We start from the raw sequence: 24,865 nt of genomic DNA on the forward strand, positions 1-24,865 counted from the left end.
ATCCTGTGAAAGGGGAGCACATCCAGCACCCAGGATCCTGAATAAGGTGGGCACATCCAGCACCCCCGATCCTGTGCAAGGTGGGCGCGCAGAGCCCCTGCAATGCCCTGAGGGTGGTGGCAGCTCCCCCATCCCTTTCCAGCCCCGCCAGCCGTTTCCAGCCTGAGGTGGCGGGGGCTGTGGGTGACACAGCCACTCGCACCCATGATGTGCCCGAGTCGCTCCGCAGGCACTTCCCGGTTTCCCGGCACATCTGGGATGCTGTGTTTGTTTTTTAATACGCTCTAAGTGGAGCCGCCTCCCCTGCCCTCCCCTCTCGTGGCTCGCACAGCCCCTCCAGCCAGAGCTCCAGCCACACAAACCCCAGCACGAGCGAAGCACCACGGCCCCGTCCAGGAGGTAGTAAAAAATGTATTACCTAAAAATATCTTTCCAAGAGGTGATTTAAACCAGCAAAGTCTCCTGGCAGGAGGAAATGGAGATGAGGAACATCTCAGGCCTGGAGAAGCCCTTGGGAGCTCGCACGCCTGCGAGAAAGCTCAGATCTGCCGTGTACAAATCGGGCCTCGGCAGGAGGAGGGGTGAGGGGGGTTTGGAACAAGGCTGAGCAAGCAGAGGGTGCCAGGGGGGTGCCAGGGGATGCTCGGCCATCCCGGAGTGTCCCTGGCTGGGGATGCGGCCTGGCTCAGGCTGCAGCCGGCCCCCAAAGCCCTTCTGGGCCGTGGTGCTGACCAAGGGATGCCCCCGGCCGCCCCCGCATTTCCGAGCCACGGTGAGGAGAGCACCGGGCCAGGGCCAGGCTGGACCAGCAGATCCAAGGTTCCCTTCTGCCCGGGCTCGGGAGCAGCCCCGGGCCCTGAGTCACCGGCAGCAGCTCCTGGAGCAATTAAAGCGGGTGAGTAATCCTGGCTTCGAGCTGGGAGGGGGAGAGTAGTGACAGCCGCCTCCTGAGGAGGGCTCGGTGCTGGAAAACTTTCCCATAAACTCAGTCACAGATTAATGGTGATGTTAATTATCGCTGAGGGGACTTGGAGCTTCCCACTCCCACTTGGCTGCAGACCCCGGCCCGACCCTGGGTTGGCTTTGGCTCCGTCCTCTCCGAGCCTTTGCTGAGCAAAAATGTGGACAAACCAACAAGGAATGGTGAAAAGGATGGATGGATGGATGGATGGATGGATGGATGGATGGATGGATGGAAGGGAGGGAGGGAGGGAAGGAGGGTTTGCCACCAGGAATGTGGATTTTGCCACCTCAAATGTGGATTTTCCCTGTGACTGATTTGCACAGCCGAGGGAAGGGTCAGGTCCCACTGGGTGCCGTCCAAGCATTCCAAAGAAATCAGGAACCACACAAGCCATGGGTGTAAGATGAGTGGTGACCTCTGGGATCATCTGTGTTTGCATTTTCCTTCCAGAGCTCTTGTCAGGCTTTTCTGTGCAACCATCAAGGACTGTGAACTAAAAAATGGGGGTGTTCTGGTGTGAAAAGAGGCGATCCCAGGAAAAAAGCCCTGAACAAGGTGGAAGTGCTGGATACCGACAGCCTTGTGCTAAATCTCCCCAGACCTGGTGATCCAGGGAGCTTTCCCACCCCGAGAGCTCCACTGGGGATCGGGAGCTGCAGGCACAGACTGAGCCTCCAGCCAGGGGAGTTTTGGGGGGCTCGGAGGGGCAGGGACTGGCAGGGATGGCTCCCGGACTGACCGTTCTCCCTGTGCTGGAAGGAAGGCGAGAACTCTTTGGCAGTGATCCTGGCGATCCGCGCTTCCTCCTGAGCTTTCTGCGCCGCCGTCACGGCCGCCTCCGCCTTGGCCCTGGAGTGAGAGGTCCTGCAAAGGCAACACGAGACACCAGGACCCCGTTAGGCAGCTCCTCCCTGCAGACCTCGCCATGGAAAACCCCACATTTCCCCCACAAATTGCTCCGAAACCCTTTGGCTGTGAGGGAGGAGCCGCCTCCAGAGCTTGGGGCTGGTTGGGGATTTTCCAACAGGTTCCTGAGCTGCTCCTCAGCCTGGAAATCACCCAGGAAATTTGGGATCAGGTGCAGGTTTTCTCCCAGGGTCCCTCCATCCCATTTCCCACCCCGTCCCAGCAGCCTCTCTGTGCATCTCCCACGAGCCTCCAGGGCTGGAGGCCTGAATTTCAAGCTCTGGTTTGGTTGGTTTTTTTTTTAACCAAACCCATTCGCTTTGGGGATGGGAAAAAGAAAAAAAAGAAGAACATTTCCACGCCCACCCCCACGTTTTGCGTAAAATGCTGGATGTAAATAAATACTGGGAGCAGAGGTAGGAGCGGGAGGTTCGGCTCCAGCGCCGCCTCCACCATCCCTTCACACATTTTGAGCAGGGCACTTTTTCCCCCCTCTGGATCAACAACTGTCCCCTGCACTCACCGATGATTCCCCAAAGGCTTTTTTTGGATGGCATTTCATCCGTCACTCAGGATTTACAGCATCCTCCGGAAGCTGCTTTGCCCCTTTTTCCCCCTTATCCGAGCTATCCAGGCACTTTCAAAAATTCCTGCTCCCACCCCGGTGCAGGCAGGCTTATAAATAGCTCCGCTGATTTCTCTTCCCTCCAAAATCAGGCCCTCCATCTCCTTTAATCATTTTTTTTTTTCTGCCTCTCTCTGAATTCCCTCTAATTTCTCGACATCTGCGTGGAGAAGGGAGTGCCATTTCTGACAGGCTCCTAAAAATGGAAAACAGGGCCAGGAATGTGCCTGCTTTGCTTGGAAGCATCGCCGGGGCTGGGGAACGGGTGTGAGTGTGGCTGTGCTGTCACCTGTGTTCCACTCCTGACACTTCTCAAGTGTCTTTGCTTTGATAAATGCTTTATTCCCATCCGCTGGCTGCTTTGGAGTAGCCCTGGAAGCGGATCTGAGCTGTTTGCCAGAGTTATGGAGGTGCTGGAGGGGCTGTGGTGATGCTGGCGCAGGTCCTGAGGGTTCTCTGTGATTGATGCACCCAAAAATTGGGTTTAAATGGGTTTTTACCCAGCTGGAATCCAGTGCTCTCCCTGCTCAGCACTCACTGGGGTCAGAGGAGGGGACAAAGGTGTCACAGCCCATTCCCTGTCAGGTATCCCAGCCCTGCTCTTTTAGGAGGAGCAGGGATGCACCAAGGAGGAGCTGCAGCAAACTGCTGGGAGAGGAGGTGCAGCCTGCTCCCATTTTTCATGGAATCATGGAACGGTTTCGTTTGGAAGGGACCTTAAAATCCATCTCATTCCAAGCCCTGCCATGGGCAGGGACACCTTCCACTGTCCCAGGTTATTCCAACCCAGCCTTGGACACTTCCAGGGATCCAGGGGCAGGTACAGCTGCTCTGGGCACGCTGTGCCAGGGCCTGCCCACCCTCAGAGGGAACAATTCCTTCCCCATATCCCATCTAAATCCACTCTTTTTCAGCTTAAAGCCATTCTCCCTTGTCCTATCACTCCATGCCCTTGTCCAAAGCCCCTCTCCAGGTCTCTTTTTGGCCACATTGCTGGCACCACTGTGGTCTGTGGGAAAGGCTGAGGCATCAAACCTGTGGGTAAACCCATTGGAGCCACCAGAGGCCTAAAATTGAGATTCCACCCCTCTGAGCTCATGAAACCTCTGGCATCTTCCGGGAGAGCTCAGGGATGTGGATCCGAAGATCCTCCATCCATTTATCCCTGTGTTGTCTCCTGGCCTGGGAGCTGCCCAGGGCTGGGGCTGTCCCAGCCACTGCAGCGTTTTCCAGGCTGCAGGTCCCTGCTGGCCCCAGCCAAGGATTAACAACGTCTGCGGGCGCCTGGCCCGCGCTCAGCAGCCAGGATTACACCCTGCTCCCGACACTCCTCCCTGGAGAGGCGACTGGAAGCGCTCATCCCTCTCTGCCTGCCAGGGAAGGAGGCTGGAGAAGCAGCCTGTGCCATTCCAAGGGGCTGGGGCACACGGGGGTGGTGGCAGAGCGGGAGGTGACGCTGGAGGAGCCCACACAGAGCCACTACTCCAGCCTGGGGTTCTGGGATCGCCTGGGCTCTGCTCCTCTCTGCAGCATTCAGCACCCCCTCAATGGAACCATGGGATCATTGAGGGTGGAAAAGAGCTCTGGGATCACCAAATCCAAGCTGTGCCCAATCCCCACCTCGTCCCCAGCCCAGAGCACTGAGTGCCACCTCCAGGCCTTCCTTGGACACCTCCAGGGATGGGCACTCCAAACCTCCCTGGGCAGCCCCTGCCAAGGCCTGACCACCCTTTCCATGGAGAAATTCTTCCTGACATCCAACCTAAATGGATTAAAATCACCATCCCTTGGGGACGGATGCATTTCCATCCCTGAAAAACTCACTCCAACAACTTCTGGATCTGCTCATCCCCACAGACTCCCAGGATCAGCCCAGGAAGTGCAGGGAATTTAAAAAATGGAAACTTGGGGCTTTGGCTCAGAAAAGGTTAAAAATCAATCACGTCTAGGAAGCCACCTCTGATCCAAAATACACTTGGAGAGGGCTGGAATGTGCTGGATTCCCTGGAGCGGATGGAACGGACTGGGTTCCCCGGAGCAGATGGGATACACTGGATTCCTTGGAGCGCATGGAACGCCGCCGATTAATTGTTTGTAAAGCTCCCCGAGACGCCGGGAGGAGTGAAAAGCAGAATTATGGAGATCCATACGTTGCATGATAAAATCCATAAGTATTCCCAAATAAATGCCAGTAATCCAGTTAGGGCTCGCACGACTTTGTCACGTCCTAAATTTACCAGCTGGCTCCTTTCTCCACGCCTGCTGCTCGTGGCGTGCGCTAAATCTTAATTCCCACTTAATTGCCTGGAGTTTATTTCCCTGGAAAAGTGGGGTTTTTTTTTCTCCCTGACACATGGACAGGGCCTGATCTCATCGCTCTGCTCCTCCTGCCCTCAGTGCTGCCGTAAATTTTTTCTGGGATGGAGACGCCAAACTGGAGACCACGGTGAAAATAAAGCTGGGGCCGTCCTGATGAAACAGAATTATGGGATGGTTTGGGCTGGAAAGGACCTTAAAGATCATCCTGTTCCTGTGGGCTCATGATGGGATGGAGGGAAGGGTGATGCAAGAGGAGCTGTTTAATTCCTCCCACCTTCGAGCATCCCCAGCCTCCTCCTCCAGCTGGGATGAATCTGGGATAGTGGAAGGTGTCCCTGCCCGTGGCAGGGGGTGGAATGGGATGAGCTTTAAGGTCTCTTCCAACCAAACCATTCCATGATTCCAGGATTTTAGTGCACTTCACTATCCAAACTGAACTGGAGGAGGGTGTTTAGGCAAAGATTGGGATTGGGAAGAGCCACAGGGGGAAAGGCCAGGATGGTTTGTGGCTTTTGAGGCCCTGTTTTGGGTCAGGGCAGAGAGTCCCTGCTGGGGCTGGCCTGGAATATTTTATTTATTAATTTTTTGCCAAGCTGACTCACTCTTCTCAGAGGATGAGCGGGCAAGTGGTCAAACTGGCAAGAGGAGCTGGCAGGAGGCAGGGAAAAATCCCAACCAACCAGATCCCCGGAAATCTTTGCAGATCTCCTGTGATTTGGCTGGAGCTGACAGAGGAAGGGATAATACCTGGGCCTGCTTCCTAATGCCAAGTTTATCAGCTCCAGCTAATCTATAAGAAGCTGGAATCAACCGATTTGCAAGGAAGAACTTGGCTTTTTAGGAATTCCAACAGCAACTCCGGGATGGCTCGGAGTGAGCGAGGAGTGGATCCAAGGGTTCTGCTGCAAACTCAAAGCTGGGGGCTGGTTTAGCCAAAAAGGGGTGAACTCCCAGCAAAATCCTCAGGGGTTCAGGAAGGAAGGAAGCAAAATTCAAACCAGGTGAGGCTTGAGAGGTGTTTTGGCTCCAGGAACGCTTTGGCAGAAGAACAAGTGGGACAAAGTGCTTTAAAATTAGGCTGGAAATTAGAGCAAGTTTACAGAAGCCCAGAAAGCTTTCTGAGCTGTAAATGTGACACCTGGAATTGCCAGGATGGCACCTGGAGCCAGGAGAAACCCGGATCGCTGGTGTGTCCTTCTCCATCCATTGTTTGAATCCATCCAGGGGAGGGATTTGCTATCCTTATTCCTATTTTTCCAGCGCTTTTGTAAGGAAAACACATTCCAGAAGAAACCAGGCAGCAGACTCTGAGCAAACTCGTGTTTGGGGCCACAAGGAGCTCCATGCTGAACACAGGGAGGAATCCACATTATTGGGAATGTTAAAAGGCATCCTGTGGGTGAGGTTTCTGGGAAGGAAGGCCTGTTTCCCAAAATTCACATGGTAGCTCTGGCTGGTCTTTTCCAAGGAAACTTCTCTCTTCCCTGACACCCCCCTGAACTCAAAGCCTGGCTGAGGGACCCCCTGATAGGGAAGTAGGAAATTCCTGCAGGGACCCTGTGCAGGGATGGAGACGCTCAGCCCTCCTCCACCCCATACCCAGAGCTCTCCTGAAATCCCAACTCCAACAGGAGCACCACAAGGCTGCAACAAGTCCCAAAAAACCCCTTTCTACCCCATAAAAGTACCCCTATTTTCATGGAAAAGCTGGAAATTGGCACATTTACCACAGGTTTCACCGGGTGTGGTGAGGATGGAGTTAAACTGGCAGTGAGCTCATCCCTAATGAACAGCCTCAAGTTTTCCTGAGGGGCCGGGCTGGCTCCATCGGATTCACTTTGTCTCCAGGTCAATACCTCATCAGGCAGCTTTGGGGTTGGTTTTTTTCCTCTTTAAATGCATCTTTATCTTCCTATAGGAGGGAATGTTTTCTCTCCCTCCATTACAAGAGCTTCATGTATTTTTCAAATGGCAAAATTCAATTAAAACGCACGCCAGCTGCAAGGAAATACTTCAGGAAAAATTCAGAGAGAGCATTTGCAGGGCGTTTAAGACTCATCCAAACCCCGGGGTCAGGAAAGCCTTGGGATGCACCTTGTCCTGGGAAGGGATGGCCGGATGAAGGAGGAAAAGGAGAATTTTAGTCCAGCCTCCCCATGAGGAAAACCCAGGCTGGCATGAGGCTGGATCAGGTGAGGAGAAGATTTTCAGTCCAGCCTCCCCAGCGTGAATCCCTCGGCTGTGTGGGCTCCACAGGGGTTGTTTTCCAATCCCTCTGGCACAGCGGGAGCAGGATCCAGCCCTGATTGCATCCACCAAGGAACACAAAGCACCGGTCCCCCGGTGATCGATGCCGGTCACCAACCCCGGAGCCCTGCGAGAGGGGGACGCTGATGTAGCGCTCTCCCAGGGATATGGGATCGCTCCGGGGTGGGGCAGGACAGGCCATCCCAGCTCCCAGATCCCTGCCAGAGTGGGATCGATCGCTGCAACAGCCCCGGGAGGCTCTGCCTGCTCCGGGCAGCCAGGAGGGGAGGCTTGGCTGGGCTTCCTGCTCTCCTAGATGGGACAAATTGGGACTGAATTATTAATAACCACTGCAGACTGTCTGCTTCCCACCTCTGCGGGAGCCTCTCTGATTTAGGGCACAGCTGCAGTGCCCATCCTGCCTCCCTTCCCCATTCCAGGAGCTCCGCCGGGCACCGCATCCCGCATCCAGCCCCTCTCCAGAGGCTCGGGATAAGCACAGCCCGGAGCCAGCCTCTGTCTAGACATCGCCCTGAGGGAACGGGGAGATGGCAGCAATTAACAACCTGTTTGTTATTGTCCCTATCTGGCGTTTATTGCCCCGATAAAACCCGCTCCTAATTCCAGCCTGGCTCTTCCCACATCTCTCCCGGCTCCCTTGTTATTGCACCAGGCTCGCCGTGAGTGATTTGTGCAGGCAGCAACACCGCGCTGGTCCTCAGGGGGTGGAATATTAGACGCACCAATTAGCTGTCTGTGGATAAATTCCCATTTACCTGCTCCGCGCAGGCATTTTTCCCAGCCCGCTCCCTCCGTCTGCTTTTCCCTCTGTCCCCCCTCCATCGCTGGAATTCTTAATCAAGGGGAAAAAAGCTGCTTAATGTGACCTCTGACATGACGTAATGCAGCCCCGAACGGCTGCTCGGGCTCTGAGCAGCCAGACACGGAGCAGGTGCTGTGCATAGCAAAGAGAGAGCCAGACTTCCCGGCTCCAGATGGAGATTTTGGGATGGGAGGATGGATGGATCACCCCTGAGCACCGGCAGGAGGAGCAGGAAAGCTCCCACCAGCGGGAGGGGAGGTTGGGAAAGGCTGGGATGGCACGGGACAGAGGGAATGGTGGTGGCACACTCCGAAAAAAATGGCTCTGGAAGGCACATTTCAAGAGAATTAAAGAAAAAAAAAAACATACTCAAACCCTTTAATTCTGGGAATAAAGCCCCCTCAATGTGTTTTTGCTGCCCAAGAAAGCAAATTACAGAGAAGCATGGAAAATGTTGTGGTCAAAAGGGCAAATCCAAGTTTCTCTGTCACGTTCCGGGGGGAAATCATTCCCAAGGCAGCTGGGAGAGCTCGTGGGGAGCAGGTGCCCGTGGCCCAGCTGGGACATGGAATGCACGAGGTCTCCCAAATTCATGGAGACAGGGCTGGAGCCAGTTCCCATTTAGCTCATTGCTCCAGGCACCTGTGCCAGGGCCTTCCCTACCTTTATATTTTTGGAGTTACAAGTTCACCAAGGAATCTTTTGCCATTTTACACTGAAGTTCCATTTTTAAATCCAAGTAAGCAGGAAAAAAGTATCCCAGGCTGTGTCCTTGGGTCCTGTACCTTCCCTTGGAGTGGCCAAAAGGAGTTTTGCTGGAGAACTGAATTCACAACACGGAAAGGTGTGAAATCTCGGTGGCTTGGGGGACAGGGATGGGTCATGTCCCCAAAATTCTGGGAGAAACAGCTCAAACCACATCTCTGAGCTGGGTCATTCCCAGTGGAGAAAGGTGAGAGCATCAAATGCCAGGATCCTCTCCAGCTCACCTTATTCCCACCGTCCCAAAAAGGTGCTTGGATTTCCTTATTTTATCCCTGTTTTTGCTGGACAAAAAATGCCAAGAAAATCCAACTCTATCGACTTTTGAAAGCTGGGCCAGGTGGAGCTGCTACCCAGAGGCACATCCGGCACCATCAGCCAGGATGGTCCCAGCATCTCTCTGGCCAAGGAAAACATGGAATAAGCAGGGCCAGGCAGATTCCTGCATTTCCCTCCCGGTGAGATTCCTTCCTCTTAACTTCGTGCCCCCCAGCAAGGGCAGAGCTGATGGGCTTTGCAGGGAGATGATGCCCTGGATGTTATTTACAGCTGGCCAGAAAATCAACATCTGCAGAGGGAGCTCATCCCCGGCCATCTGTCACTGGGAATGGAGCTCCGCAGGAGGCAGGTGAATGGCACAGCCAGGCAGAACCTGCCCATCCTGGTGCAAAACACCAGGATTTGCCTTGGGAAAGGGTGGCTTTGAGGCCACTGTCCCACCTGAGGTTTGGCCTCTCTCCAGAGTGGTCGCTTGTCCCTCAAAATGGGCAGTGCTGGGACAGGGAGTTGCTCCCAGGATGAAGCCAAGCTCCGGGAAATTCCCTCTCCTAAATCAGACACGGAGGGAAGAGCAAACTCCAGCTCCAGGAATGGATTTTCCCCTTTTCCTATAAACAGGGGAAGGCAGGAGACAATTGCAGAGCTGCTCTGAGCATCGTTACCTTCTGGAAAGAGCTGCAAAACCTGTGGGAAGCCACTCAGAGCAGGATTTGGGAAGAGCTCACTCAGGGAAGGGAAAGGAGTGAGCAGGGGGGATGTTCCTGCTTTCCAGCTGGGGTGCTTTGGATAGGGCAGGTTTCCATGATTTTGCTGGATAATTGCCATGTCCATCATGGGAAACGCACACAGCAGGAGTGGGAAAGGCTGCGCCCCCTCTGCATCCCCTGCCAGCCCTCCCATCCCGAAGGCACAGCAAACATCCCTCTAACCCCGGGCAGAACCAGCTCATTCCAAACCAGCCCGCCACTTCCAGGCGGGAGGCAAAACAGGTTGGAAGAGATCCCTAAAAATCCTTGGAAAAGCAAAACAAAATAAATAAAGGCAATAAAAAACCCAAGGAAAAGCAAGCAAAGGCACAAAACCTCCCAGGAAGCCGGGCAGCAGCGCTGGATCATCCACACACTGCAGCTTCTCCAGTCTGGATTAAAGCAGGAATGGAAGAGCAGGAAAGCCCTCCATGGATGCTGCAGTTAGAAGGAGATTTTGGAATGCACAGCAGGCCAAGCCCAGCTCCTGGAGCAGCCGTAGCTCAGCCTGGCCATGGGCAGTGCTGGCCTTGGCTGGACATGCTGCTGCCCGGGCTGATCCCACATTCTGACCGCTGTGTCCAGGCAGGGCCGGCTCCAGAGGCAGCACTGCAGGACCCTCATGAGCCCAGCGCTGCTCCTGAGGCCTGGGAATTCCAGGGAGGAAGCTTGGGGGTGGGTCTGGATAGGTGGTTTGATGGGATATGATCCATCTGCGTGGAGTCATCAAGGAGAGGGGCGGGAACACACAGTCCTGGCATGGCCACGGCAGCGGGGTTGGAATGATGAACTTGGGATGAGCTTTAAGGTCCTTCCCAATCCCAAAAAAAACATTCTGTGATTCCAGGATTGCTCCCAGCCCAGCCACAAATTTGGAATGACCTTTTTGGTATGGATGGATGGATGGATGGATGGATGGATGGATGGATGGAGGCTGCCAGAAAACGCCTGGCTCCAGGTGGACACTGGGCACTTCCTCCTGCCCCAGGCTGAGGGACAAAATGTGGAGGATCCAGTGGACCATCAGCATCCCATCCTGGCCTCCATCACCAGGAGGCTCCCAAAACATCCCATTCCTCCTGGCTGGGCTGATGGCCCCAGAGGATGGAGGAGGGGTGGGACTCTCAAAGCCAAAGGTGCCAAATGCAGCACAGGGAGAGAAGCTCAACCAGGCCAAGGGAGCTGAGGGAGCCTCTGCTCTGCCTCCAGGGAATCCCTCAAATCCCTCTGAGGAGCCACCAGCACACTGCAGCCCCTTGGGAATCATTAGAGGCTATTTTTCTTACAGCCAAGGGAAAAGGGCTCAGAAGAAGAGAATTTGGGGAGTTCGGGCAAAAAACTTTAGGTGAGGGAGGTGCTGACAGCAAAGCAAAGCTGAGCTGGCTGTTGAATTTCAGCTTCATTTGGATGAAACTGAAAACTCCTTCCGAAACTCCATCTAAAAAGAAGGAGTTAAACCAAATTCCAAAGCAAACCACACCAGAACCACAAGGAAAAGTCTTTTTCCTTCCCTGACCCTTTGCCCCCTTCGGGTTTTGGCCGAAACTCTTTGGCAGCTTCTCAAGTTTTGGTCACCTCAAGCAAAACAGACTTTTGGCAACTGAACTTTCCAGGCAATTTTTTTCCCCTGCTGATGGAGGCACAAAAGTCCGAAAGAGGCAGCGAAATGTTGTCCCTCCCTTTCCCCTGGTGATGGAGAGGGAAGATCCACGAATTTCCTCTGTTTTAACCCAACAGCAAAATCTGCCCCAGTTCTGAGCAATCAGCACAAAAACCTCATCCAGAATCGAGCAAATTCTCATTGAACTGAACTTAAAATTTTATTTCCAGCCCAGCCTGGCCTCGGGCCAAGCCAAGGAGTTGGAATGGCCTCGGGGGCACCGACAGATGCTCTCCAGCTGCTGGAGGAGAGAGGTTAGATGTCCATCCTTGCCCTCCAGGACCCTCTGCCACCTCCAGCCCTGTGAGGTAGGAGAGAGGCCGCTTTTCTGGGTGATGCGACAGGGTCTGAGGGATGGAAAGCTGTGTTTGGATCACCAGGATGCTTGGGAAGGGAAAACATCTGTGTTTTGCTCCCTGGAGGGTGACACACAGGGACAGGATGGGGCGGATTCGGGATGTGGTGGCAGTGGGGCTCTGCTGTCCCGGCTGGAAGCGAGCTGCGGCAAAGGGAAGCTGCCCTCCATGGAAAAGGGGGGTTGGAGATGGGCTAAAATTGAAAAGTAGGTCCCACTGGATGCGGGGCTGAGCACCAGACACGGCCACCATGGGATTTTAGGGTGCTCAGCACCCTGGAGAATTGGGACTTTCTTAGTCACAACTTCAAAGGGATAATCGGTCGGATCCATGGGTTAAATCCCCCTGGGATTTTCAGGGGGGAAATTTGCTTAGCAGGGTCTACGGTCAAATCCTTTAATTTCCTGGATTAGGAAGTCAGGACAGCTTGTCATTTGTCCTGTGGGGAGGAGGTGACAGAAACCTCATTGTGTGGGGCTTTTCAAACCAACTGCAAGAGCTTGGAGAGCCTGGGATACCCCAGCCCATTCCCTGCAGTTCCCGGCAACCCAAACTCGGGGGGAAGGAAAAGCAGCAAGGAAAATACTCAATAAGAGGAGCAGGCAGCCTCCCCTTTGCCTCCTGCACTGCCCTCGCCTCCTGCCCAGCGCTCCGGGGCAGCCCCTTCCCATGGAAGCGGTGCCTGCCAGGACTGAATCACCTCCCGTCCTCCCCGCCTCGCTGCCAGCCAGTGCCACCCCTCCCTGTCCTTTTCCATCTGCTGTCCCCGCACAGGTGACCGCGGAGCAGGCGCTGCTGGCACCGCGCTCCGGCACCGCTCTCCCATCCCAGCTCTGCCACCGGCTGTTTCCTCCTGCATCCCAAATCCCTTTTCCTGCTCCATTCTCTGGCAGAACCATCCCTTCCAGCTGCGCTTTGCTGTGGGCCTGTCACGACACAAACCACACGGATCTGGGAGATCTTCCCTGTCCAGCATGGGGAGCGGGACAGAGGCAGCTGGGACAGCGCTGAATCCAAGGGCTGGGAATCTCTGCTCTGCCTGTGCCATCTCTGCACAGCCCAGCAAAGTTGGGAATGCTTATAGGAATGTTTGTCACACACCTGGGCCGTGGATAGGGGGTGTTTTGGCTCATATTTAGCTCAATGGAGAAGGAAGGAGGTGGGAATGGCCAAGCTGGGTTCAGTGGTGGTGGGTGAGGGATGGGAGTGCAATAAAAACCAAAATCCTGCTGAGCTGAGCTGCTCTCCCAGAAGACACAAAAGACCCTGCTGAGGTTTTTCCTGGCAAAGCTTCATTCCTACAAAAGGCACTTCATTTTCCAGCCTGTCCATGCCTGTGGTGGGGTGGCTGTTGGGGACACACCGAGCTGGCCCTGTGCAAGCCCAGAGGCCGCTCCTGACTTTTGACACGGCCACAAAAGGGCTTAAAGCTGCAAATCCCGTCTGAGCAGGAAGTTATTAAATTGGCATTGCAGGAGCACGTAAACAGTCACGGTGCCGGCATCACATCCCGCAGGAGCCAGCCACGGGCAGGGAGGGAACGCTCCGGGATGGCTGGTCCTTGGGTGGCCTGGGCTGGAGGTGGAAATGTGCCCGCCGTGAGTCAGAGGTGCCCTTGTCACCCCGGCTGACAGGGACACACCGCCAGCAGGAACAGCAGCTGATCCTAATCTTATCCCCTGACCCTTGCCAGCACGGGCAGGAGCAGGGAGGGAGGTGGCGGGGAAGTGGCAGGGAAGGAGGGAATGCTCGGCTCCATCAGCAGCAGAGCCTGTTGGGGGCTGCCAGCCCAGGCTTTGCTCCGTTTGGACTGCACAGGGAATGTTTGGGGGAGAGAGGGCTGGGGGGAACAAGGAGACGGTGCTGTGAAGAGAATCACCTCCTGCCCCAGCTGCTCTCAGCCTTTGGGTCACCCCTATCCATCCCCTCCGTGTTTTCCTCCCTGTCTCTCCTTAGGGAAAGGGCGGAGAGGCCGGGAAGGGATGGAGGGAGCACATTCACCCTACACGAGACCCGGTGATGCCCTCGGTGACCCCATCAGTGCCCAGCTCACAGGCTGAGGTGACTCCTGCAAATCCTGAGCTCCAGCTGGCTGCCAGGGCCTCAGCAGGGAACAGCAGCACTTCTCCAAGGGGCCATAAGCAGAGGAATCATCCCTGGGCTCAGAGGTGCCCAGAGAGGGGCTGGTGGGAGACCCTGCCCCACCTGGGCATCAGCCCCATCCCTGCAGCCAGTTCAGCTCTGTCCCATCCTGGCTTTGTTTGTCCCTGCTATCTTGACCTGAGGAAGGGGACACAAAACCCTTCTGGGGCCCTTAACCCCCACCCCTCCTCCTCCTCCTCCTCCTCCTCCTCGTCCCTCTCCATCTGTAGCAGGAGTCCCTTGGGCAGCACGAGGCGGGATTAGGGCGAGACTAATGCGGGGTCCCCCCAGGCACCCGAAAAGCAGCAGCAACCCGAAATCAAAGGCAGCCCAGACAATGGCAGAGCTGCAGGCTCAGGCCTGGCAGAGCATTAAGCAGCAGCATTACCGGGGCCAGGGAGCGCCGGTGGGGACATTACCGCCACTCGCAGCGCTCCAGAGCGCGGCTGTAGCAGCTTTGCTTTTCTCTGGGTTTTGCCCAGGCTGCGTTTCCATTTTTCTTGAGAAAATACCTGTTTGGCTCTAAGAACCTCCTGCACTTTGCTGCTCAGCTCTCAGGGGCTTTTCCTGCCTGCCCGCTCCCTGTCCGACGTCAGCCGCTGCCGATGCTTCGCCCTCGCTGCAGCATCCTGAGGGAGCATCCAGGCTGAGTCCAAACATTCCCCTTCTCCCCTCCTCGCTGCCAGGTTGTCTTTATTTGCTTCCTGCTCCTATTTTCCTCCAGTTTCCCTCTCTGAATTTGAATGACACTGAGCTAATTTGCAGCCCAGCTCCTCCTGAGACCGTGGAGCTTTAATTATATTTTTCTCCTGGTTTCCTGGTTGGTGCAAGGCTTGGCTATAATTATGCCAGGAAGAGCATTACTTAGGACTGACCTGGGAGCAGCATTCCCTCTGGGAGCCAGGGCACTGGCTGCTCCCAGGAATTCTTATTTAAGGTGCTGGGCGGCAGACTCCCACGAAGCTTGTGCTGGAGAGGAGCGGAGTGTTTGCCATGTGCCACCATCCCTGGGACTCATCCCCGACACCAGTGATGGTCCCTCCTCTCATAGCCAGCCCAGCCACTAATTACAAACCCTTGAACTGTGGAAGCACGAGGAAACCCTGGAGAGATTTAGGGTCTGCCTGCTTTGCTTTAAAACTCCCATCACCCATGCTGGAGAGCTGGAGTTGGCCCTGAGCTCCCCCCTGCCATTCCCTGTGCATCCATCCCCCACAGCAGGTGGCTGTGCCAAAATCCAGGGGCTGGGATGAGCTCCCTGGCCCACCACTTTTGTTGCCTGGATATTATATTTTAGTGGATCATGACACACCAGTGCCTACAGATAATTTGCCTGAGGTATCAATTAGCACTAATGAGATGGGAGTCTGTGTCCAGTACATCCTTTGTCCTTCCAGGGTGGCAGCAGAGGGAGTGGTGTCTCTTGGCTGATTTGAGAGGGAATGAAGGATCCCAGAGCACTGAGAGAACACTCTGAACATCCATTTTAAACTGGCTGGAAAAGAGTTCCCTCCTTGTCTCCCTCTGAAAACTGATCATGGAATCAAGGAATGATTTGGGTGGGAAGGGACCTCAAAGCCCATCCAGTGCCATCCCCGCCATGGCCAGGGACACCATCCCTATCCCAGGTTGCTCCAGACTTTCTCCTGGCCTTGAACACTTCCAGGGATGGGCCAGCTGCTATCAACAGGAGTTCCTCAGCTCTCATTCACATCCCTCCTCCCCCTTTGCCTTCCCCTGAACAACTCCAGCGAATCAGAGCGAATAAAGCGTTCTCCCCTTTTAATTACAGCGAAGAAAATTTAGGAGAAACTCCTCTCGACCCTAAAAGAAACTCATTAAACGAGCAGATATCACCGTGCTCTATCCAGACTCCAACAACTTTAGGAAAGCAATTTACTTGTCTCCAGCACACTGTGCTTTTAGCCTACTTCCCTCAGGAAACGGGGCTCACTCCTGTGATTGTGCTGTTTATGTATCTATATGCCATCACTCCCACACTAATAACTTTTGAGCATGTTGGCCAATTCCAACCAGATCTGACAGAGCGGCAGAGTTTTCAAAAATACTGAATTCTTACAAATTTAATGAAAGCCGTGGGTGGGCATAAATTTTTTTTTTCCCCCACCAAGGGAAAGGCTGCAGAGTGAACTCAGGATGATCAGACAGAAAGGAATACACACACACACACGCACAGCCACGCCAGGCCTGTGTAAAACCCCTGGGTGCTGGGAAATCAGAATTCATGTTGGTATAGAGGGGGAATATTCCACCCCTGAACCCCAAAACCTCGGGAATGAGCAGCAGGATTCTCCCCCAGTTTTGTTTGGTGGTATTTGGATGATGCAGTTTGGTGTGGGCACTGCAGGGAAGGGTTCCTTCATTAGGAGGCTTTAAAATTAATCAGACTAAGATTAATAAGAAAGCTTTTCTAGCTGGATCTAGGATGTAAAACCTTGCTCTGCTCTGGTTCTGCGGGCTCAGGGACTCTGCCAAAACCCTCGCAAGGGGGGAGAGCTTGAGCTGAGGGATTGGAGGTTTCAGACAAAGCGGTTTAAGGTAAAAGAGCAGAGATTTACATGGGAATATTGGGAAGGAATCCTTCCTGTGAGGGTGGGGAGGCTCTGGCACAGGTTGCCCAGAGAAGCTGTGGCTGCCTCATCTCTGGAAGTGTCCAGGGCCAGGTTAGAAGTGGGAAATGCCCACACAAACCAGTCTGGGATTCTGTGATTTTATGATTTGGGTTGGAAGGGACCTTAAAGCTCATCCAGTCCCACCCCCTGCCATGGGCAGGGACAACTTCCACTATCCCAGGCTGCTCCAAGCCCTGTCCAGCCCAGCCTCGGACACTTCCAGGGATGAGCCTGTCCCTGAACCAGCCTAATCCCATCCATCTCCATCCTCCACCCTCCACCATCCCTGCTGCTCTCCAGCAGAGCCCAGGACCACCCAGTCAGTGCAGGGCAGGGAGGTGTTCACACCTGGCATTCAGGACTTGATATTTTCCCTTCTCTCCCATAATTAGAGGTGGAATATTATACGCCAAGAGCTCATTAAGCATCTTGTCCCATCCCACTCTCAGGGTGTTCCAGGATCATTACCCCTTGGGGATGGAGGATGCTCAGGTTCTCAAACCCAGCAGACAGGAGCTCCACTCTTCCAGCATCCATCCCACAGCATCCTAGAGCTCCACACTTCCAGGATTCCAATCTTTCGAGGTATTCCCACCCATCCCCAGATCACAGGGAAAGATCTGGTCTTCCCACTGCTCTGCAGTCTGTTTCCTACCTGGCATTCTAGTGGGATTTTTCTTTTTTTCCAACCATCAGCTCGAAAACATCATCAAGCCCAAATGTGCTCCCCAAGCAGGCCCGGGAGGCTCATTCATATTGCAGATAAGCCCTTGGCAGAGATGCTGATAAAGACTTCAAGTGTGACTCTGCATACAAATATTCCAGACCCAACAATTAATCCAGCACAGGAGGCTCAGGAGGTACCTGGGTTTTTCCCTTAACCCCAGCCCTTTTTCCCAGCCTGGCTGCTAAATATAGCTCTTGCTCAGAAAACAGAAAGGAATGACATGCTCTAATAAACCATCCCAAAATGTGAGACAAAGAGCCCTGAATTCTCCAGAGGAGCTTTTCCTCCTCGCCTCACCACTGGTCCGGGAGCTTCCTGCAAGGCACAGAGCTCCAGGTACTTTTTGGGAGCCAGCTACAGGGTGCTTGAGCTGGCCCTGCTTTGAGCTGGGACCTTATTTCAACCTAAATTAGACATGGCTCATTTTCCCCTTCCCTCCTGCTGTTTTTCAGCCGGATCAGATCCCAGCTCTGGATCTCTGGGCAGTTCCAGAGGGCTGCAGCCTGCACAGGGAGAAGGGGCATTACTGGGCACCCAGATCTGATGTTTTCCAGCAGAGCCTCAGCCAGGGCAAACCCTCTCCAGGCATCAGCCACATATTTGACTGGTTTTCCACTCCACATCCCTTTTGGGAATGGAAATAACTGGAAATCCTCCCAGCACAGGTCAGCCCTGGGATGGTTTCTCTTGGCTATGAGTCAGGCAGAGGGTATGAGCAAAGAGCACCTCAGGAGCTCTTCTGCTCAGGGTATCACCCTGCTTATCCAAGAGGGAAGGGAAAAACGGGATGAATAACCCAATATTCCCTAAGTGACAGCTCTCAGCCTGTGAGCCCCACATGTGCAGTCTCACCACGGTGCCACCACACCCTGCCCAGGCTGCCCCGCTCTGGTGACCCTGCGTGGCCGCCCTGCCTCACCTGGGGACATTGTGCATCCCCAGCCTACTGGGAATTACCAGAGGGAAAACTGGGCTTGGATCCACCCCGTTTTGAACAGCACCCCAAGGCTTGGGCAAGCCCAAGGCTGCTGCTCCTGCAGTGGGGCCCAGGTAGCACCAACCTGCAGATGCCCACCATGAGTCACTTTCCTCCAGCAGCTTCCCTGCTGCAACAAAACCCTTATCCCATTTATCCCAAGTCCTCAGGGCAGGATCCCAGCTCAGACACGACCTCAGGATGGGCAGGAACCCCCTTACCTGGACGCCGCGATCTCCGCTTTCTGCTTGGCGATGGTGGCCGCTCGCTCGGCCGCCTCCACGGCCCGATCCACCTTCTCCCGGATCTTGCTGGCGCGCAGCGGGATGAGGTTCTTCCTCTTGCCGCTGACCAGGATGTTCTGCTTGTACTTGCCCTCCTCCTTGGTGCCGTCGGGGAAGGTCATGCAGCCGTAGCCGTGGCGCTTGTTGTTGGCCCACTCGCCCTCGTACTTGAGCCCGTCCGAGCGCTGGCTCACGCCCGAGCCCGAGCGCTTGTCGTTCTTCCACTCACCCACGTAGATCTCGGTGGTGGTGGCGTCGATGTCGTCTTCGATGACCGAGAGCTCGGCCTCGCCCTCGCCCAGGCTGATGGTGGAGTTGATGTCGCTGGCGGTGGAGCTGACCGTGCTCATGCCGGCCTCGCTCCGGAACGAGCTCTGCTTGCTCCGCTGGCTGGCCAAGGAGCTCTTGGACTCGGACTTGCGGAGCTTGAGCCCGCTCAGCAGCGAGCGCCGGAAGATGCCCTTCTTCTTGCTCTTGAGGATCTCGGCGTCGCTGTGGGCCATGAGGACGAAGCCGCCGCGGGACACGGCCGGGCTGCTGGCCACGGCGGGCGAGGCGTCGGGGTGCAGCGCCGTGCCGTTGGTGTGCTCGCTGCGCAGGGAGTTGATGGACGTCCTCAGGGGTGACCTGATGACCGCAGCCATGCCGTAGGGAACGCTCTGCCGGACGCCGTAACCCTGGCGCATGCCTCCGACCCACTGGCCCTGGTATGTCCCTGCGGAGAGGAGACAAAAGCAAACGGGGGGTCATGGTATCAAACTCCTCTGGGAGCCCTTTGCAGCTCTGGAATCCCAGTCCCATCTCCAAGACGAGGATTGCAGCGTCACGTTGTGGAGGGAAAACTGGTTGGATTGCAGGCTTGCAGTCCAGCTGCAGCACGGGAATGTTAGAAACCAGCCAAGGCATCAAGGAACTGCCCCTTGGATCAATCCCTACACTGAAAGGGAAAGGGGGCAGGGGCGTGGAATGGGGGAATGGTTATCCAGGAGCACATTCCAATGCCATCCATGCTGCTGGCAGTCTCACAGTGGATGGATAATGTATAACAATACATTTATTTATACACACAGTGCCTTCGTCCGCTGTGCTGGGGAAGGAAGCAGCTCCATAGAAATAAAGGCCTCACGGGGAGAGATCCATTTGGATATTCCCCTTGGAATTGTGCCCCTGTTGGAGCTCCTACATTTGCATGGGCACTTCCTGGAGTTTCTTAACTGGTTGTTGGTGGCACGAAAAACACACAGGGCTCCACCACAGCACTGGGAATGGGGGGGGACAAGGAACCCACCCAGCCCGGGGGGCACTGCTGGACCACAACACCCACCCTGTGCACCGAAATGTGGGGTGGGTGGTAATCTGCTCAGGGTTCCTAATCCCATCCCCTCCTGGAGCTCGGAGGTTGGCACGATTCCAGGCCTTATCCCAGCTGGTTGAACCACAGGGCTTGTTTTTATTCTTAGGTCGGCTTAATCTTCTTCAGACCTGCTCAAGATGCAGCAATTCACTGCTCGCCTAAGCCCTCCTGGGGCAGACTGAGGAGCCTGAGGATGGCTCCTCGCTGGGCACTGGAGCTGCTGGAATGCTGTGGCCAGTCCCAGCTCTGGGACGTGAAGAGCTGGGATGGGCACCGGCAGCACCTCGCAGCAGTGGGACCTCCCTTTGTGCCAGCCCCGCTCCCGCACATCAAGGGAGTCTTAAAACAGACCTGCTGAAATAGTGCACCCTGCGTGAATCGAGCCAGTCCTACCCCAGGACTCCCTTAGGAATTTCCCTGCCCGGTTCTGGAGCTCAGAGGAAATTCTGGAGAGGTGTCTGGGCTTGAGCAGCTCATGCTGAGCACAGGAACTGCTTCCTGAGAGTGTGAAACCAGCACCTGGCCACATCTTGGGGTGTATTTTGGGGTGCTTCAGCTGTCTTTTAGCTGCCAGTGCTTTGCACAAATCCCCCAGGATTTAGGCATCCTTCCCAGCCCTCCAATGTGAGCAACACCCCAAGGTGTTACATGATCTGGGTGACAGCTTGGTGCACCCCAAAAAAAGCCAGCCCCAAGGTGGATATCCCACAGAGACTGCCCTGGAGAAGGGACATGGAGAGGCAGGGGCAGGCAGGATTTACTGAGGGTTTACAGGATTAGCACTGGGATTAGGGCAGGCAGCGGGATTAGGGCAGGCACTGGCAGGGCAGGGAGAAGGATGGGGGACAACCTGCGAGATGCAGCTCGGGGAACACAGCAGACAGGGTTTGAGCAGTGAGCCTGCCTTGTCCTCTGTGGTGTCCCCAAGAACAGGGAACAGCCAGTGCCGTGCACCCACGGCTCTCCCCGTGCCTGGAATCGTGGCTGTGGCAGGGCAGAGGCTGCCAAGGTGTCCCTGCATTCCCTGGGGACCTGGCAGCACCTCTCTTCCCTTTCTGGCTCCATCCCAAAGCATCTCAGCAGGACAATGGAGCAACAATGGGGCAGAGATTCCTCCCAGAGCCCCAAGTTCTCCTGCAAAGGAGCCTCCAGGATGGCTTGGGATGTCCTCACACCGTGCTCAGCCTCCTGCTTCCCTAGAGATGGATTCAGTGGGTTTCAGGGAAAGATGCCAGCGTGGGCAAGGGCACAGGGAAAACAGGTCCCGCATGAGATCCACCAGAGCCCACCCTGCCCAAGCCCCGATCTCCCTTTCCCTTGGCTGAATCCCTTGACTCAATCCCTGACCCCACACAGGTCCTTCGACCTCCTCATCTGCTGGCAAATCTGCAGCTGAAAAAGCTCCCTGGATGAAGCTGGAGCAGGGGGAAGGATCGCAGCCCTGTGCTGAAAACCTGAGGGACTGGCAGGGAGCAGAACAAAGCGCTCGGGGCTGGAGCGTGACGGCGCGGCCCGGCTGGAGCGCCAGCGGCGAATTGGTCACAGCAGGTCCCGGCTGCAGCCTGTGCGTGTCCCCAGCCAGGCTGAGGTGCCCGGGACGCTGCCATCCCTGCCTGGCCTCCAAACTTGCTCCCGGAATGGCACAGCTGCCAGGAGCAGTCTCTGCATCTCCTCGGCATCTCCTCAGCAGGGTGGATTTTCCAGCCACTCCGTCCTGCTTGTCCCCTCCCAGCACCGTGGAGCAGCTCCCAACCCCCAGCTCTGCTTTCCTAGGTGTTGTTGCTTCCCTGCAGGAGGCAGCAGCATGGATTATCCCTAGGGATTGCCTCAGAGTCCGCGCTCATGTCCCTGACAGCCACCAAGACATCTGGGCACCTTCATGGCCACCAGCAGATCAAAGAGCTTCCTGTCAGGGAGCTCAGTCCTTCCTCAGCCCAGCAGCGCTCCTTCCTTCCCCTGACTTCATTATGTTTTAAACCCCTCGATATCCCAGGATTTGGCCATGGATACCGGGAGGCTCCGGAGCCATCTGATCTGCATCACTAAGCGCCACCACCTCCTCCCCAAGCCCTGCTCAGCTTAACCTCTGCCCCAACATTTGCAGATATGTGCACAAAGCTTGATCTCACACGGAGCCCAGACACTCCTGCTCCCCGCAGAGGAAACAGGATTTCACAATATTCCCCTTCCCATGCCAGGATGGACCGGCTGCAGCTGCTCCGGAGCTCGGGAGATGGAAAGGGAATGTGCAGCGGGAATGTGGCGCGGTGGGGACGCCAGGATGGGGCTGGGAGTGATGGAATGAGCACTTCTGGTGGAACAGAATGATCTGCTGAGGTGCTGCATGGAGAATTCCAAGGATTTTGGTTCTGAGCACCTCACAGGGTCCAGGACAGAGGAGGGGAATGTGCTTCCCTTGGGGTGGGAAGCAGGGAACAATCCAAGGCAATCCTGGCCACAAACTGATTGTATTGCCCAAGCCAGAGAAGAGCCAAAGCCACCGTGATGGAGGAGAATCCCTGGGGAGGAAAATGTCCCAACCTCCTCCCTCAGCCATGCAGGGCACTCCTATGGATGCCTCCGAGATGCCACAAATTCCCGTCCCGCTTCTGTGCGGTCCTTTTGCACCGGGCAAAAAGCACAAAGAGAGAGAAGAAAGTCTTGGACATGGCAAGTCAGGATAAAGGGTGAGGAAGTGGCCACGTCCATGCTGAGCAGAGCTAAGGACAGGGCACAACCTGAGGCTGGGAAAATACAACTGGAGTCATCCCAAAAGATGGATTGGAGGGAATATTCCTATTTCAGAAATAACAGATGAAGTGTAAGAAAGGGAACGGGCTCCTGGGAAGGACAGGGATGGGATGGAAACACGGAGAGAAGAAAAGGGGCGATGCTGTTGGACACATTCACTGGTGTTCCTAATCCTGAATTTGGGGGTTTCGTGGCTCACTCCCCTTGGAGCAGGGCTGGCTTGTTTCCAGAACTCCTGCGGGAATTGCAGTTGCCTTGAGGAGCGTGCAGAGCCCCATCCTTGGCTGGAGGCAGCGGGGCTGAGAGCAGAGAGCGGGAAGTCCCTGGCCTGGGAAGCATCACTCCTGATTCTCCAGCAGTGACAGGGAGCAGCACTTCCTCAGCATTTGGCTAAAATCCATCCTGGGAAGAGAGCTGAGAGTCTGCAGGGCAGCCCCTGGTGGCCCCAGAGTGCCAAAATCAGGGCTGGCCCAGGTTTGCACCCTGCAGCAAAGCGAGGGGGGTTCAGCAGGACCCTGCTCCAGGCTGGGTGCAGCCCCTGCACCTCCATATTCCCTGCTGGAAGCAGGGACAAGGCAGTGGCATTCCAGCAGTTCAGCTGGTTTTTGGGAGCGTGAATTAAGCTCCTGTTTGCAAAGCTCTCCATGAGGATCAGAGGTATTGCAGGAAGAACGACATCTTTCCATTCATTTCCAAAGAGATTTTGGGGATTTTCCTGGGGAGGAGAGGAGCGATCTCCAGCTCTGGCTTATCCCTCTGGGATCCAGGCACGGTGGGGATCCAGCGCTGCTCCCTCTGGCAGACAAGATCTTTCTTCTCCATGGGGAGGGGCAACCAAGCCATGGCTTGCTGTTCCAAACTCAGGAATTTCCTGGACCTGGAGTCCTTTCCTGCTTACGGAGAGATGGCGAAACCCCACAGTGATGCCGAGGGCAATCCGGCTTTCACACAAATAAACAGCCCAAGGAGCTCCCTCAGGAACAGCTGGAGTTTGAACAAACCCCAAGGGAGGATTTTGGGCTGCTCTGACTTAAGGTGGGATCGTGCACTTGGATATAAACCTGGTCCATGATGTTGGAAGAAGGAAAAAATCAGGATTTTTTGGGTTGGAACGATGGCATTTTCTTTCCCTCCTCTGCCCACACCCGAGATTTGGTGTTTTGGAGTCGCTGAGCCCTCTGGCCCCACTCCAGGAACACCATTAAGGAGAAGCTTTATGGCTGCTCCCAGGCTTTTCCCAAACCCACACGGCCGGTTCCGTGTTCTGCAGGATGAATCCTTTGGGAAACACATGGATAAAACCCACGGGGGGTTTGCACGGACCTGCCCTCTTCCAGTTCCTCATATGGAGACATTCAAACAGGAATTTGGGATGTTGTGAAGCACTTTGAGGCCACTGGAAGCACACGTGTCATTATCACAACCTGACCTCAGAAAAAGACAAATGTTTGGAAAAAATTCCTTCTCCATCCCTAACACTGAGTTAAAAACCCAAGCACACCCACCACGGTGGGTCAATATTCCCAGGTTAGCTAAAATAATCAGCGACAGGGACGCACCTTCCCAGGTTTGCCTGGAAAATGGGAGCAGCAGGCTCCAAAGAGCTGGAGCTCCATCCCATCCTTGAAGCACAGCCAGATCCTCCTGGTCCAGCGACCGTGCTGGACACCAGCAGCATTCCCAACCTCCCAGCTCGCCTTCCCCACTCAGCAAAATCCCGGGAAGGAGGGTGGAGTGGTCCGAAGTGCCCCTGTACTTTTCCAAGCCGAAGTAATTAGGTTTTACAAATTGCTGGTTTATCTTGCAAAGGATCTTTCCTGGTGTGCTCAGCCCCCCTCTTATCTCTGGCCTCTGCAGCATATTAATTAAAGATGTCCGATGGCAATAATTAGGCCAGGCTCTTGAATTCCGACCGAAGGAGGGAGTTTTACAGATATCCCTTTCCAGCTGCTCGATATCACAAATCCCAGGAGGTTTCACACACAAATCACCTCAGAAAAACCCATCCCACAGGGAAGGAGTCCGGGAGAAAAGAGATGACTGGAGGGTGCTCATCCAGCCTCAGTCCTGATGGGGTGACCGTGGGGACATCCTCGCTGGCCATCCCGGGGCATCACTGGGAAAAATGTGCCCCTCAAATATCCTGGCCTGACTGTATGGGGACCTTAAAGTTCATACTGTTCCCACCCGATGTGGCAGGGACACTTTCCTCCATCCCAGGCTGCTCCAAGCCCTGTCCAGCCTGGCCTTGGGCACTGCCAGGGATCCAGGGGCAGCCCCAGCTGCTCTGGGCACCCTGTGCCAGGGCCTG

At 55.2% G+C, this 24,865-nt stretch overlaps 1 protein-coding gene across 1 annotated transcript in view; it reads right to left on the reverse strand.

Annotated features, from left to right (window-relative positions):
* JPH3 (junctophilin 3) overlaps positions 1-24,865 on the reverse strand; it is a 49,559-nt gene that overhangs the window by 15,666 nt on the left and 9,028 nt on the right. The window contains exons 2-3 of the mRNA XM_042027053.1: positions 18,387-19,164; positions 1,704-1,828 (exon numbers count right to left, since the gene is read on the reverse strand). Of these exons, the coding sequence (XP_041882987.1) occupies positions 1,704-1,828; positions 18,387-19,164 (903 nt within the window). The remainder of the gene's footprint in view (positions 1-1,703; positions 1,829-18,386; positions 19,165-24,865) is intronic.

This window comes from Corvus kubaryi, unplaced genomic scaffold (genome assembly GCF_017639235.1).
Source record: "Corvus kubaryi isolate FWS band 111438036 unplaced genomic scaffold, C.kubaryi_AGA036_p1.0 37300, whole genome shotgun sequence".
Taxonomy (NCBI): domain Eukaryota; kingdom Metazoa; phylum Chordata; class Aves; order Passeriformes; family Corvidae; genus Corvus; species Corvus kubaryi.